This window comes from Gavialis gangeticus, unplaced genomic scaffold (genome assembly GCF_001723915.1).
Source record: "Gavialis gangeticus isolate Ggan-Ray unplaced genomic scaffold, GavGan_comp1, whole genome shotgun sequence".
NCBI lineage: Eukaryota > Metazoa > Chordata > Crocodylia > Gavialidae > Gavialis > Gavialis gangeticus.
This window is the reverse complement of record NW_017729031.1, coordinates 78,320,258-78,335,185: the sequence shown is the minus strand read 5'-3', so window position 1 is coordinate 78,335,185 and position 14,928 is coordinate 78,320,258. Positions and strand designations below refer to the sequence as shown.

The 14,928-nt window shown below is 38.3% G+C and overlaps 1 protein-coding gene across 1 annotated transcript in view; it reads left to right on the top strand.

Annotated features, from left to right (window-relative positions):
* HECW2 (HECT, C2 and WW domain containing E3 ubiquitin protein ligase 2) overlaps positions 1-14,928 on the top strand; it is a 239,849-nt gene that overhangs the window by 113,772 nt on the left and 111,149 nt on the right. Inside the window, exons 5-7 of the mRNA XM_019523126.1 lie at positions 6,496-6,665; positions 8,829-8,971; positions 14,451-14,551. Coding sequence (XP_019378671.1) covers positions 6,496-6,665; positions 8,829-8,971; positions 14,451-14,551 — 414 coding nt within the window. The remainder of the gene's footprint in view (positions 1-6,495; positions 6,666-8,828; positions 8,972-14,450; positions 14,552-14,928) is intronic.

Here is a 14,928-nt window from a genome sequence, read left to right as displayed (position 1 = left end):
CCCAAAAGGGTTTCCTCCTTTTAAATTTTTAAAATTTTTGCAAAAAAAAAAAAAAAAAAAAAAGAGACCATTTAAAACAATATATTGGGTGTTATTCAATAAGTTTCCAATATTTGCCTGAAGGTTCTAATGAGTATATTTATTTCTCTACAAATAATGCTTCATCATATTAACCTTTAAATCCTTATGGATCCCAAAAATAATCTTTAGAAGAAACTGAGGATGCTTAAGACATCTGGATATTACACCTACCTCAAACAGGTAGCAGATAAATCAAGGATTTTTTTAGTGGTTAAATAAGAAATGTTTTTTCTCAGTCTCTCAAAGTCATTGTCACAAAAGAAACAATGATGTAAATAATCCAAACTCTTCTATTAAATTTAGGCAAATGTTCACAAGGCACTCAACTATTAAGCCCATTAAATGAGGCAAATATTATTTAAAAACCAAATAAATAATGTTCCCTATGGTTGCCTAAATGGAAGATTCTCACATAGAAGAAGAAAAAACAAGTTTGAAGAATTATATGGAAACTTTGAAAACAAGTGGAAAGGCAATGACATTACAATGTCTTTTGAAATTGTATTATAACTTTCCACATGATTTAGGTAGGTTATAGTAGCACGGAAAAGACTGAAAGACAAAATAGCAGTTGCGATTTTATAGCACAAGACAAAATTTAGTTGGAGTACATCTTTTAGCTATGATCTTTGTGTCATTTGCCAATTTGGTCATGATAAAAATAATTTGTTCCATCAATGGAGATGCTTTAGTATCTTTTTTTTTTGAGTCACTGGGAAGCATGGTCCAAGTGACTTCAGCATGACAGTTTTACTTCACGTACTCTACCTTATTGTAGTTATTCTGCCATTGAAAGCCTATTTCAATAGGTTCCTTTGCTTATGATATTTATTTTGTATCAACAGTTGTCATGGTCAAGAGCAGTTTTCAAACAAAGTCAGTTGGAGCTTCATAGTAATTTGGAGAGACAAGTCACCTGGAATTCAGGGCTACTGAATCACTCAACAACGATGTCTAGTCTTGGTTTTATTTTTGAGTCCCTGTCTTCTTTTTTCTGTCCTCTTTTTTTGTTGACCTGTGCTTTCTTATCTCACTGCATTCCAAGGAGAAAGCTGACTTTATATTGTTTGAGTAAAGTTAAATTTTACATCTAAGTCTCCTTTCCCTCTAATTCTCCACATTTCCCTCTGCCTTCTGGCTCTTATGCAGTAGTCTTCAGTAGTCTTCTTCCTCAGTTCTCCTGTAATATGTTGTCTTCCTTCTTTCTCAAACTCTTCTTACAACAACATAATTCCCCTTTGCTCTCAGCAGTTTCTGACCCTCAAGGCCACGTATGCTTGGTGATTTCCCTAGGCAGTAGTGAGATGGGATAGTAGGAGACCTGTCAACTCTCAGGAAGCTGGGGTAGCCAAAGCTGCTCTTATTGCACTTCCTCCGAGAATGTGTAGCAGCAGATCTTCTAGTTGCTTCAGTACAACTCCTTATTCCTCTTTGCTCTTTTTCTCACCACTTTGCTGTCATCTCTTGTTCTCTAAATAATGTTGCACAGCTCTGCTGAATTGAGAGCAACAGAGCACTGACAGCATATGAGCACAATCAGTCTCTCTGGGCAGCAAAGTTGTAGCCTATAAGTCTCAAAATTGGACTTGGCCTATTATGCTGCACCCACAGTGTGTGAAATTTGTCTCAAAGCAACAATGGTCTGCCTCTCTCCCTCACCACTGAGACTCAGCCTTGTTCAACCTCTTACTACTACTACTACTCACTGTACAACATTCTTGCAGGCTGCTGATCACAAGGAGAATATGCCTAGTTCCTATGCTGTCAGCTTGGTAGGGCTGTGGTTGTCTTTTCCTCCCTTACCCCTCACTTGGGCTAAGTACAGACAGTCAAAAAGCCTGAAACTGAATTGAGTCCGTCTTTGTAGGTTAGTCTCAGCTGCAAAGATTTAACTGAGAAACAACTGGACACATTTACCTTTGGTTCAGGAAATGAAGCCACATGCCTGCAGTGGCTATGGCCAGAAGCCAGGGAGCACTAGAGCATGGCTCTGGCACTTCCTGTTGCCCCTGAGGTCTCTGGGATTTTTTTTTCATAGACTTTAGGGCTGGAAGGGACCTCGGAAGATCATCGAGTCCAGCCCCCTGCCCCAAGGGCAGGAAGTCAGCTGAGGTCACAGGATCCCAGCGATATATGTCCAATTGTCTCTTAAAAGAGTCCAGAGTAGGTGCTTGCACCACCTCTGGAGGCAGTCGGTTCCAGGCCTTGGGGACTTGGACAGTAAAGAAGTTCTTCCTTATGTCCAGCCTGAAACGGTTTTGGAGAAGTTTATGACCATTCGACCTTGTCATCCCATGGGGCGCTCTGGTGAACAGCTGTCCCCTCAGATCCTGATGTACACCCCTTATATACTTATAGGCTGCCACCAGGTCCCCCTGAGCCTGCGCTTTTCCAGACTGAAGAGTCCCATGGCTCTCAGCCTCTCATCATAAGGCCTATTTTCTTGCCCTCAGCATCACAGAAGGAGAACTCTGCAGGGTTGCTCAACACTTGCTCTTCATGGTTACAGGTACCTCTGGGATTTTAGTCCACAGTCACAGTCTGTAGTAACTTTCAATATGTTTAGCAGGGCAGGGAATCTCTGTACTCAGGGAAAGAGGGGGCTTAACCCCCCTCCCTGGCCCCAGACCCCAGCCAGGGTTTGCCTGGTGCGGGCAGTCCTTGTTTCTCTCTCTTCCCCTTTCCCCCATTCAACCCAACCCTTCTGTGCTGGAGCAGACTGCCTAGCTCAGCCCAGGGCTGGAAAGCATGCTAGGATGCTGCGGGACTCTGATTTAACTTGAACCAGGAAGGGGTCTGGGACAGAAGTTTCATTAACTGGTTTGACCCAAATCAGTTAAGTCTGATACTCCATTCAACCCGGTTTATCTCAAACCCGTTTCAGCCATTTTGAAAATGGTTTGTGTGCACTGAACTTAAGTTCTGTTACAGGTTTAAACCAGTTTCTGATGACTTAAACTGGTTTATGTGTAACTTCTGTCCCTAGCCTTGCAGAGAGCTCATTTGGAGCTCCACACTCAGTGCCACTGGCTAGGTGATGGCCAGACACATGCTTTATACATGAAACGTGGTATTCGTGTTCATATTGTTCTTGTACCATAAAGGTAAGCAAGTCTTAGCCTTGGAACATGAGTGCTTTATCAAGTTTAATTCCATGATTGCATACTCATGAATTTTAATGAATGAAATTTGCTTTTTCTCATCTTCCATGCTTTGCTTACTCATTTGATTTGAAAACTTTAGCATCAGTAAAGTAATTACAGGTGGTGCCACTTTGCTTTGCTCACGTAATATTTCAGTCCTCAAAGTTCTTACTAGTGAGGTGCCAAGAGGACGGATGGCTGTGTATGGCGCTTACTGTTTCCAGAGTACCTGCTTGGTAGGGCTGTGCGAAATGGCACTGTTTCGTTTCGACTTCCATTTTGATGTTTCGATGGGACAGTGTTTTGTTTCAAGTTTCGTTTTGAAGCGCTGTTCCATTTCACATAGTCGGAACTGTTTTGCTGTTTTGCCCATAGGTTATAATGGGGAAGCACAAAACTGACTAAAACTTTGTCGTTTCTTGGCAGATATGGATGAAAACAGCAGGGATGGTAGCCCTTTCTGAGGGCATGAAGCCTGCCAAGTTTTAAGGAGATAGGTGCAGGGGTTTCTGGGAAACTGCACCTCAAGCTGCTGACAAGCAAAACTCATGACATATGACTGTGTGTGTGCGTGTTAAGGCGCAGCTGTTTTTCCGTCCCTCCCCTAGAGCACTGGGATTTGAAGGGACCTCAGGGAAGGATCACAGTCACTGGCCAGCTACACAGTCAATATCAGAGGAGTCCTTCCCTCTTCTTCCCCCTTCCTCTCCTTAGTTTCTATTTCCCTCAAGCAGGCCCAGCTTCAAAACTGGAAACATTTTGAAACTTTGAAATGTTTCAACTGCCCTTGTTTCATTTTGAGTCTGCTTTGAAACCTTTTGTTTCATTTCAGTTTCACTGTTTCGAGCTTGAAACGAGTCAAAACAGCATCAAAACAAAACACCTGGCAAGATTTCGCACAGCCCTACTGCTCAGTGGTTCATCTACATGGCAGAAATGGGTGATCTCAGTGCCCAAGTTTGCAAACATTCACAGGGCTTAGGTCACCCTAAAAATGGGGTGCCTCATCTAAAGTTAGTTCACCTCAGAGATGAACCCAGCTACTTGCCACAGGCCTGGGGCTGGTCTGTTCTTACTTCCACATCTCTGACCAAGCTATTCCGAGCTAGATTGAGAATGCCAGCCCCTCTCCTCGTCCCCTTTTACTTGCGTCTGTCTGCCTGTGCCTCTAGGCAAGTGGCAAAGGCTTGTACTATACCACCTAATCCTGAATCCTGCAAATGCTTATTCACACTCTGATTTCACACACTGAGACTTCTACACCAGGATGGCCTTTGCCCTTCTATCTGCTGTGGCATTGTGATCGATTCCTACTAAATATTCCCATCAAAGATCAATGTGGGTAATTACAGCATTTCAGCCATTATGGCCCTCTCTGATGTTAATTAATCTACTTCAGTAAAAAGGCTTTTAAATAGATCATTAGTAGTCTAATGAACAAAGGGGGCCTCAGCAGAGAAGAGACCAGAATAGGATGCTGCTACTGGGGGCAGTATGACCCACCTCTGCAGTTCTGGTTAGGCAGGTGGAGAATATGGCAGTTTGCAGACTGCAGTCTTCTTTGGGCAAGGTGACTGGGAAAAGTATGAACTCTGTTTCTTCAGCCTCAGGTCTATAATCCTGAAACAAATGTTGGTGGCAGACAGAAAAAAATGTTTTTCTTGAATGTTTGCATGAGCAACATTTTTCAGACACAAACATTTCCAAAGCAAATGGAAAATCAGCGCAAACTTGTCAAAGTGCAATTAATTGTCTGATTTCCTCATTAATATACCATCTTGACTTAATAGGGCTTCATGCCCTCTTGATTTCAAAAGATTTCTTTTGAAATGCATGTCTGGCTTTAAGTTGCTACCCAGCTTTTCAAAAACCACTTTAATAAAATATGTTTAGGTAATCCCACTTTAAATTGCTTGGAGTTAAGGATGGCAAACAAATAAGTATTTAAAAAAAATCTTAGGGATATCCTACATTTACATTACTGTATTAATAAATCAGTACAAAATCAAACGGTTTGATGTAGTAAAAATTTGCCTCAGGTATTAGTTTCCTGCGTATTCACAATCTGTGTCTACATTCAGATTAATTTAAAATAAAACTTCTGGATAGATTTTTAAAAACTGGGGAAACCAGTAAAGTGTCTTTTCCTTACTAACAAGTTCTAGTCTTTTCGTGCACGGATGGCTACTCCTGATTGGTGGGTAACCATTTACAAGGGGCCTCTCTTAAAATATCAATGGTGCTCCCTTGTAGAAAGAAACTGTGTTTCAATAGTTCAGATGATAAAATCATGATAGAGCACCTGAAGAAATTGTTCCTAAAATGGAACCATAGTTTATGGTCTGTCCTTGCTCTTGAAACTTATTTTTTATATTTGGCCAGGTTTTAAATCCAATCCAAGTGCATTTTTTCATTTAGGGCAGTAGATTTTCTCCGTGCAAACTCTGATTTGGCACATGCCAGATATAGTGAGGTTCATGGAGGTTGCTGCTACAGGCTAGAATTCCTCATTGAGAAGGACCCAGAAGTCTGTGGCTTTAGGGAATCTGAAAAGAGAAATATTGAAAATAAAGATTAAAATTGCTCATTGTGCTAGAAGTGCCACTTTGTTTTGCCCTTTGAGGCTCAAAGCCCTCGTTCATTAACATATGTAAGCATGGGTTGTGGCCAAAGAAAATTATTCTGTGCTATTATAGCTGGCAAAGGGTACTGGACATTGTTTCCAGAGCTGGAGGAAGCCGTATGTGGAAAAAAAGCATGCTAAAAACAAATGTAATTTTTTCTCTGGAATGTTTGACTTTTTTTTGCTCTGGGCTGTGACCAGCTGTACATCCTAGCCCAGAGCATCATCTTGTCTATAAATATTTAGTGTATGTTGTCTTAGTGTAGTAACCCTGAAAAATATGGCATCAGTAATCTACTTTACATGCAGCTTTTGTTTTTAATCCAGAAATAGAGGGATAGGGGGATATATTACCAAAACGTGTTTTACATTTGCATTACTATTTAATGACACTGTGCATTATATTACATTACATGGCTAAATCACAAATTGAGAAAATGATGCCCCCTGTTTTATTGTCTGTTAAGAAAGCTCTCAGATTTCCTGCCTTAGCAGATTCCATGCACTATGTCTAATTAGGCATAGCTTACATAATTATATGCTAGTTTTCTTGCAATTCATCATGAGCCAAAGGTTGTATTTTAGGAATATGACATTTCTGTGAACTGTTTTAATTACTTTGTTTCCTTTTTCTTCCTTTCTCTTAAGATATTAGGGCAGTTGGGCTAAAAAAGGGGATGTTCTTCAACCCTGATCCTTACCTAAAGATGTCGATTCAACCAGGGAAGAAGAGTACATTCCCTATGTTTGCCCATCATGGTCAGGAAAGACGGTCTACTATCATCAGTAACACAACTAATCCTGTTTGGCACAGAGAGGTAACATGCCTTTTTTAGAATTCCTTCTGCTTGCTGGTGCGATAGTTCACCCAAGTAGTTGTTTCTTTTTATGTTTTGGTCCTGTCTGATGCTATGAGCTATTTTTGCAGCTGATTATTTAAATGTACTTAGATATTGTTGTAGTTGCAGGAACCCTGTTGCTGAGTAGGAACAGTTGTCTTTTATAATATGTTGGAAACATACTGCTGTGAGCAGCTCATTCCCTCTGCTGCTGGCAAGATTTGGGATCACTCAATAGTCCTGTGGATTCCTTGAAATAAAGGAATAAATTAATTAGAATGGATTATATGGTGTGAGGATACTTAAGACACAGTAAGTGAGCATTCATGTTTCGACTTAGCTTGGGCAATGATTCCAGCTATCATTCATTGAGAAATGCTCCTCTCTGCAGTTTGTAGCAACTGGCAAGTTTACAGATTGGTTTATTGTCAGGCAGAGGGGATGCCTTTGAAGTACATGGTTCCTGTAGAAGGATTGGTCAAGAGAGGAATTATAGCACCATCTAGCAAGAGGAAGACAGCTTGACAAAAGCTAGCTTTTCCGATTTATTTTTACTTGTGTCAGTGCAGACACTGAAACAACTCAGTCTTCAACAAGTGCAGAATGGCAAAACTGTGTCAAAAAGAAAATCTTAAGTGAGAAATAATAGTTAATACCTTTTAATAACCAAAACCTGGACCTGTTAGATGGCCATTTGGTAGCTTTTGTGAAGCAAGTTGGTGGGCTGAATCTGCTTTCCACTAGGTATGTGCCCCCACTATATTTGGTATCTGAGTGTTAACAGATTCAAAGCTACAAGGGGCATGAATAATCTTGTCAGAGAACATAGCTGAAGTAGGGTTGCAGTAAACTGGAATAAGATGCAGTGGTTGTCAGAGTATGATCAGTGACAAAACTGTCTATTTTGTGGATAAATAAAACATTTCCATCAGTGGTACCAATCTAACATCTTTAATAGATACACAGATACACTTTAACAGATATGCTTTAACAGAGTCCAGTTGCTGCTGAGTTCAAAGTAAGAGGTTTAGCTACTAAAGACACCACTACATCGTCAGACCACTCTAGGAAGCACTGCAATAAAATACAATATGCCTACTTCACCCATGCTACTCCCTGAAACAAATGTAATGTAGCTGTCTTAGCATGGTATTTGGTATATAGTGATAACCACACCTGAGCTAGTTTATTGGTGTGCACCGTGTTGTTGTAAACAGCCTTATAAACATCCTTATCAAGGTGCATACAAGCTGAGTGTACTGTGTTTCACTGTAGCACTCCCAAACATGGTCCAGAAATGTTGTAGACATACTCTTACTACATGCACTTTCCTTTATTTCTAATAAAAAGCAGTCGAGTTTTTCTTCTATTCCCTTGCCCTCTAGTTGCTTGCTTTTGCAGCTTTTATTGAAGTGATAATGTTCACTGGAGAATATATTATTTAGCATGCCCTTAACTGATATGTTCTTCTCTGTAACAAGATACTGTTAACGCCATGTTATATAATTATAATGCACATGCTGCACTGTATTGTATGTGGTGCAGAATTGATTCCTTCCTTCCCTTAGGAAATTTGCAATTTTATTATAGCAAACTGATAGTGACAGCATTTAAGTTCTGTCCATCACAGGAAAGCTCGATTCTGATGATAGCCTGGGTGAGACAATGGTTTTCTATTCTGTATGCTAATCAGACACATTCAACAATTAAAATCCGATGAAGCTGTAGAGGAACTTCTAGGTTTTGTTCCCTATTGACGTTTATTTAGCTATAGAAGTATACTGTGTGTTAGGTATTCTGGTCAGATTGTCATTTGTATTGAAAATCCCAAAGGTGAAGGCTAATACATGTTTAAGTAGATGATGTAAGCTGTTCCCGAGCAGGTAACTGATGCTTCATCAAATTGTTATTTGATGAGTGAAACATCATAGTGATATAGCAAAGAAATACAGTTTATTCTTCCTGAAGGGAAATAAGGAATAACTTTATTATCTTAGTGTAATTTTGTAACATGGAAACTGATGTAATCAGCAATAATTATCTCTTTGTGTTGCCTGTTGCCGGGTGGTGGTGTAAATATCCATCCATTCTTGTTGAACAGAGGTATCCTGATAGCCTGTCAAATCTGTTCTTTCTTTGCAGAAATATTCTTTTGTTGCACTTCTAACAGATGTCTTGGAGATTGAAATTAAAGACAAATTTGCCAAGAGTCGTCCTATCATCAAGCGCTTTCTTGGGAAGTTAACCATCCCAGTCCAGAGGCTATTGGAGAGACATGCAATAGGGTAAATTATAATGCTTTGTTTACTGTTAGTTTTATATTAGTCAGGAGGATCACCACCTGTGATATAGTCACAAACCAACTTTTCCATAACTAATTTTGATCAAATACCATAGACTCGCCATAGCAGGAAGTTAACCTTTTTCAGTCTTACAGTAGAATATGCTTTCATTTCTTAGCTTTTTATATTATTTTGACTCTGTGATTTGCCTATAATTTATTTTCTGTGCATCAAAGGTGTTAACTTGTTGCTAGTATGTCAAAGAGTAATAAGGCTGTTAGTTATTTAAAGCAATAGAGTTGAATACAAATGTTTAGAACAAGCAGTTTTTTTAATACAATACAAGCATTTCTAATCATCAGTTACAGAAATTTAACATTGATTTAGCTAATTAGGTAGAACTGAAAGATTTACATAGGTTCTTTTTCTGAGTGTTAGTAATGCCGCAACGTTGAAATTTGATGGGCCCCAAAATTAATCTACTGTGTCATTAGAAGTTTTTTTTACAATCTCCTTAGATTTCTGTACTATTTTAAAGATGCAGAACCATTTAAAATGATGTCCTAAAAGGTTCTTTTGGCTTAAAGTGACTGCTGGTATTGACCAAATTATTATCAAATTTTGTTGGTGCTCAGAGTACAATTCACTATGACAAAAGCTCTAGAATTCGGTAGTCAGAAAATGAAGGAAGGATGAAAGCCAGAAAACTTGAGCTTTGTGTGAGTCAGGTGAAAGTGACTGTTGTTTGACCGTGGGCCTGATCTATGTATAGTAGTATACACGGTGAATAAAATACAAACGTATGAAAAAATTCTGTATAGTATTTATTTTATCAGGATCCTAAATGTTCATATAGTAAATTAAGTGATCATAAAATAAGATGACAACATCTGTCATCTGAACATAATGAGAGGAGCTGAACTGTAAAGCATGTTTTGTATAGGGCCACTTAATCCTATGTGAGTCCTTTCATTGACCTCAAGTAGGCATTAGATGAGATGTTCTTTTCAAGAATTTCAATGGCAAGGCAGTGTCTTTGTGCTTCTGCACAACAGCTAACATGCAGCTTTTTCAAAAATATTTCCACCAAATGTGTAGCAACTATGTAGCAACTTGTATTCATAGAGCAAAGCAAATTCAGTTTGAAAGTAGTTTTCATCTTTAAGCTTCACAAGTTTTTTAAAAAAAGATGTTTGAATAATAGCAAAATTTTGATGGTGCTTCTGTTGACTAAATATGTTTAAAAAGGGTTTGTTCATACACTTTATAATAGTATCAAAAGTAGCCCAGGTACATGTAAGGGACTTTCCTAAGAAATGCTAAGTTGAAACAATTTGATTGTCTAATTCAGCATTTCCCAAAATGTGGACAACCATGGCAGGGGATGCAGCTGGTTCTTAGGGGGACAGGAATGGGACACGTGAATCACGGTGCCAGTTGGCAGCTGCCCTGTACTTCAGCCACTGACACACCCCAACTTCAGCCACTACTGCTGCTTTCCCCACAGGCAGTTCCCCTCACCAGCAATTGTCATTGATTGCCAGAGAGGGAAGAATCAGTAACAATCAGTAGTGGGGTAACCAGTAGGGAGGTAAGTTAAGACAAGATGGCAAGCTGAAATACAGGGCTGCATGACTCTTTTGGTGGGGCATAAACCCACAAGGTTTGCAAAACGCTGTTCTAATTATCATTTTGAACTGCTGTGTTTGTTTAGCACAGTAGTTTGATTCAGATTTGATTAAATCTGAGTTTAAATAAAAAATGGGATAATGTGGTAAGTGTTTTTTGCCTGTTAAATTTGCACACTGATGAACAAGTGAACCATTGGTAAATTTCAGAGCTCTGCTCAGTGTGTTTATTTGCATAGTAACACCAAAATGTTCTAGCTACACTATTTTGTAGTTGTGTGAAGTCTGGCAACTACCTACATTTGTTGTGTTTATTTATACGTACAGACATCTTTTCTGTACATTTTGCAAGCAAAAATTTTGGAAAACATTTTTGGTTTTAGCCTCCGTACTTGCAACTAAAATATCTCAGAATCTTTGAGGGACAGAGAAGATTATGGAATATGCATATATGTAAGAATTATATAAATAAATATTCAATTTAATTCACTGAAAAATTAATACTGATATTTTGTCCACTTATCAAGGATGATGATGTTGTTTATTTGTAATGCAGTAGTGTCTAGGGGCACCAATCAGTGATCATGGCCCAGCCTCTTCCTCAGAAATCTTACAAAGTAGGTCATGATGCATAAAATAGATGAAACAGACTGAACAGAAAAGATCTACAACATAACATTAAAGTACAAAGTACCCTAATTATAGAAAAACTGGGCATGATTTTTTTGACAGGCAATTCAAATGTAATCTCTTTTATCTTCCACATCATGACAACAAGCGGGGAAGATGTAGATATTATTTTCTGTAATAATTTAAAAAAAAATCAACTTTAAAAAATAAATAAGTCCAAGTGCTGAAGCCTGGGCCATGTATGCTATTGGCTTTATTAGCGACTCAATTTTATTTTGTATTTTTCTTTCATGAATACAGAGTTGTGCTATTTACTTGATTTATGTAAATCTCCATCCTCATTACACCATAAGAATACGTGTAACCAAATTTTTACTGATCTTTATAGTCCATTTGAATGCAGAATAAAAGTCCATTTTGAAACTTTAATAACTATAATCATGAAATCCATCAGTTCTAAACCTGTGTCTATGCATATTGGTTAGTTTTGAGGGATGCTACTGTTAATTCACTACAATATAGGCTGAAGTCTGGGAGCTGCTAGTCTGTAAGCAGGTGTTAATTTTGTCCTTCGTTTCACTTAGAGTTAACCTCAGTTTCAGATATTGCTGCAGCTGAATGAGTGCAAACCCTTTATAGACAAAGGCAACCAAGATTTGCACAAGTGGAGCATAGTCTCATTTCAGATGGGGTATTACATGGCTTTTTTATACCTATGTGACCTAGATTTATATTGTCTGTCTCAATGAAAAACTCATAATCTAATCTTTGCTGTAATATGGTAGAGGAAAACAGACAAATCCATTAAAGGTGCTTTCTTACTCTAAAAGCATTTTCCTGGGAATGAACTATTTTGGCCATTTTTCAGATTAAATATTAAGGTCCTGATTCACTATTATGTCATACTATTATGTTTACTGTTGGAAACACAGAGGACTACAGGGCTGAAATAAGTTCGTTTGTAAATCTAATTAATTAATGCTTTTCAATGAAAATCTTTAATTATTAACTTAGTCTATTTTCTATCAAATGTCTAACAGTGCATTGAATGACATATTGCCCAAAGGTATATATCTTTTTTTTTTCTGATTACACTTTCTGATATGTTCAAATGAATTGTATAAGTTGAGGTTTTTTGTGGAACGTGACAAATATACGTACATTGTACTTTTGCTGTTGAGCAAAACTTTATTTTCCATTTATGTGGCCATGGTTTTGGTTTGAACAGCACAAAGATATATTTCATTTTTTTACATAGGAGAAGGAGTTTCATAGAAAACCTTAACTAGTTCATTTTCCCCCTTATAGTAGTAATGCTGCTTTTGAGTCAGGGACATAAGAGTGTTTGAAGCCTGGAACTTACCATTCTTTAAATAAGTTGTGTTAGTTTAGGCCTTGTCTGGATTTAGAGTGATCCCCAATTCTAGCAGTCAGATAGCTTCACCAGTACCCAGCACATGAAAAGGGGGTTGCAGATGGAGAGGTGCATCATCACATATGAAACAACATGTATTTTTCTCCAGTTAAAAATAAACTAGAAGCTTTACTACTATGCTAGGGGCCCAGGGGTATGTTGAATTAAAACAAATATAACTTCACTGGAGTGAGTTGGAAACAATTTTTAGGACTGAACTGCAAGCTATTACTAAGAGCAGCTAACGGAAAGCAGAATTAAAAAACAATGGTTAGGTTGATTAGTGGAACATTAAGACCATTATAAAGAAGAGCGGGTCATTAACACCTGTGGAAAGAAGAGTTCAGAAGGGATCAGCTAGATTATAATGAGCCATGAAGTGAATTGACTCCCCCAGCACTGCCTGACTAGTAATGCTGCTGCCATTGCCAAGCACTTGGTTTTAAACTTTGGGTGGAGCAGGAATCAAAGGATTTGCCCCCTGACCCTGCATATCTGTGTACAAAAATTGCCAGTCAGTTGGGAATTTTGTATAGCTGTTGTGGAAAATAGTGGCTGACTGAACACAGCAGAAGTGGTTTGTTTCATGGTCTGCTCTCCTAGGCATTAAAGCTGTGACCCTTACAGCTCCAGCCAAAATATATTGGGTCAAATTGCTGAAGCAATGTTGAGCTGAGCACAAACTCTAGGAGACAGTCAAAACTCCCAGCCCCTTTCCTCTTCCCGCAACCTGGCAAAGGAGGCCTGACTGGGTTTAGCAGTGTAACAGAGCTGCAGCACCAGCAGTGGAGTATTCCAGTTGGCATTTTGGTGGATAAAGTAGCCAGGGGGTGACCACTTTAATTTAGACCTTGTCTACACAAGGTATTTTGCTATATCCTAAAGTTTGAATTTAAAACCCTATGGTTTTGCCAGTATAACTTATCCTGTGAGTCCTCTTTTATTCCAGTATGCAGGTGGTCTTTTTAATTTCTTTTTTGTTTACTATCACTTGGGAAGAGATTTAAGCTAAACTATTTATACCACTATAGAGTGCCCTCATGGGGAGTTATACCCATGGACCTGTACTGAGCTAAGTGATAAAACTGTCCTATGTTGACATGCCCATCCATGGCTGGCTGAATTGTGCTGGAGGAGACTCTGGACTGACTTTTGTGTGCCTATTGGAATAAATTGGACAGAATCTCATGTTTTGTCTCAGTAAAACAATTAACCCGTGTCTGAGTCTCAGTGAAATCTCTGATTTAGAATAGGTTTAACATTACTCCCATTCATTAAGAATTGCGCTTAAATTGGTTCCTAGTCAGCACTAGCTTAAAGTTAGGTATGTGTCTAAGTGCTTTTTTAACTTGGGCCTAACACAATGAATATTTCTAGCATCTGTCTTTCAAGTAATGAAATAATTGCATTTTTTTGGTAAACTTAGAAATTTTAAAAATACTTTTTCCTTAAAAATATTCTCCCTTTCAAAATTCTGAAAAGATCTGTGGAGAATGAAAGTTGCTGGTACATAACTGCTACTTGGAAACAATAATTTGTTCCACTGTTTTACATGATGCCATAGTTTGTTCCATTGTTTTACATGATAGTTATTAGTCTTTCAGGAAGTGCATGGTATTTGTGAATCTCTACAAGGTAGTAGATGAGGCCCACTTTTATGAATTCATAGCTAAAACATTTTATTGCATCATGGCTTGCTGATATGAACATGACAGTTAAAAACAGAATGGTAAAAAATCTAGAGAACTATTTAACTATTGTGAATATACAGACATACATACATACATACACACACATTTTCTCTTTACAGAGACCAAATTCTCAGCTACAATCTTGGCAGAAGGCTCCCAGCTGACCACGTAAGTGGGTATCTGCAGTTCAAAGTGGAGATTACATCTTCCATTCATGAAGGTGAGGTTTACAAAAGGACCTGTGTTTTCAGACGGTTAGTTAGAAAAAAAAAAGTCATTATTTACTATGCTTGCCTATTACTCTCTTTTTTTTGTATACAGTGATCGTTTAAAGGAAAGATGTTGTTTTAGATAGTTCAAACACCAGTTTTGAGATACTGTCGATTTTTATTTAATTTTTTTTCCTCTCACCGTGTTATCTTTTTTAAATGTACTTCTGTGCTCTTAGCCTGGCTCTCATCCAATTCATTTGTAATTTCTTTATTAGTAGATGCCAAGTTATCTTAGTGTATTAGTGTATTACTGATCTATCTAGTAGAAGCCTTAGTTTGGCATTACTGTACCTATCGACTTCTTGCTTGCATAATGCCTCACCTT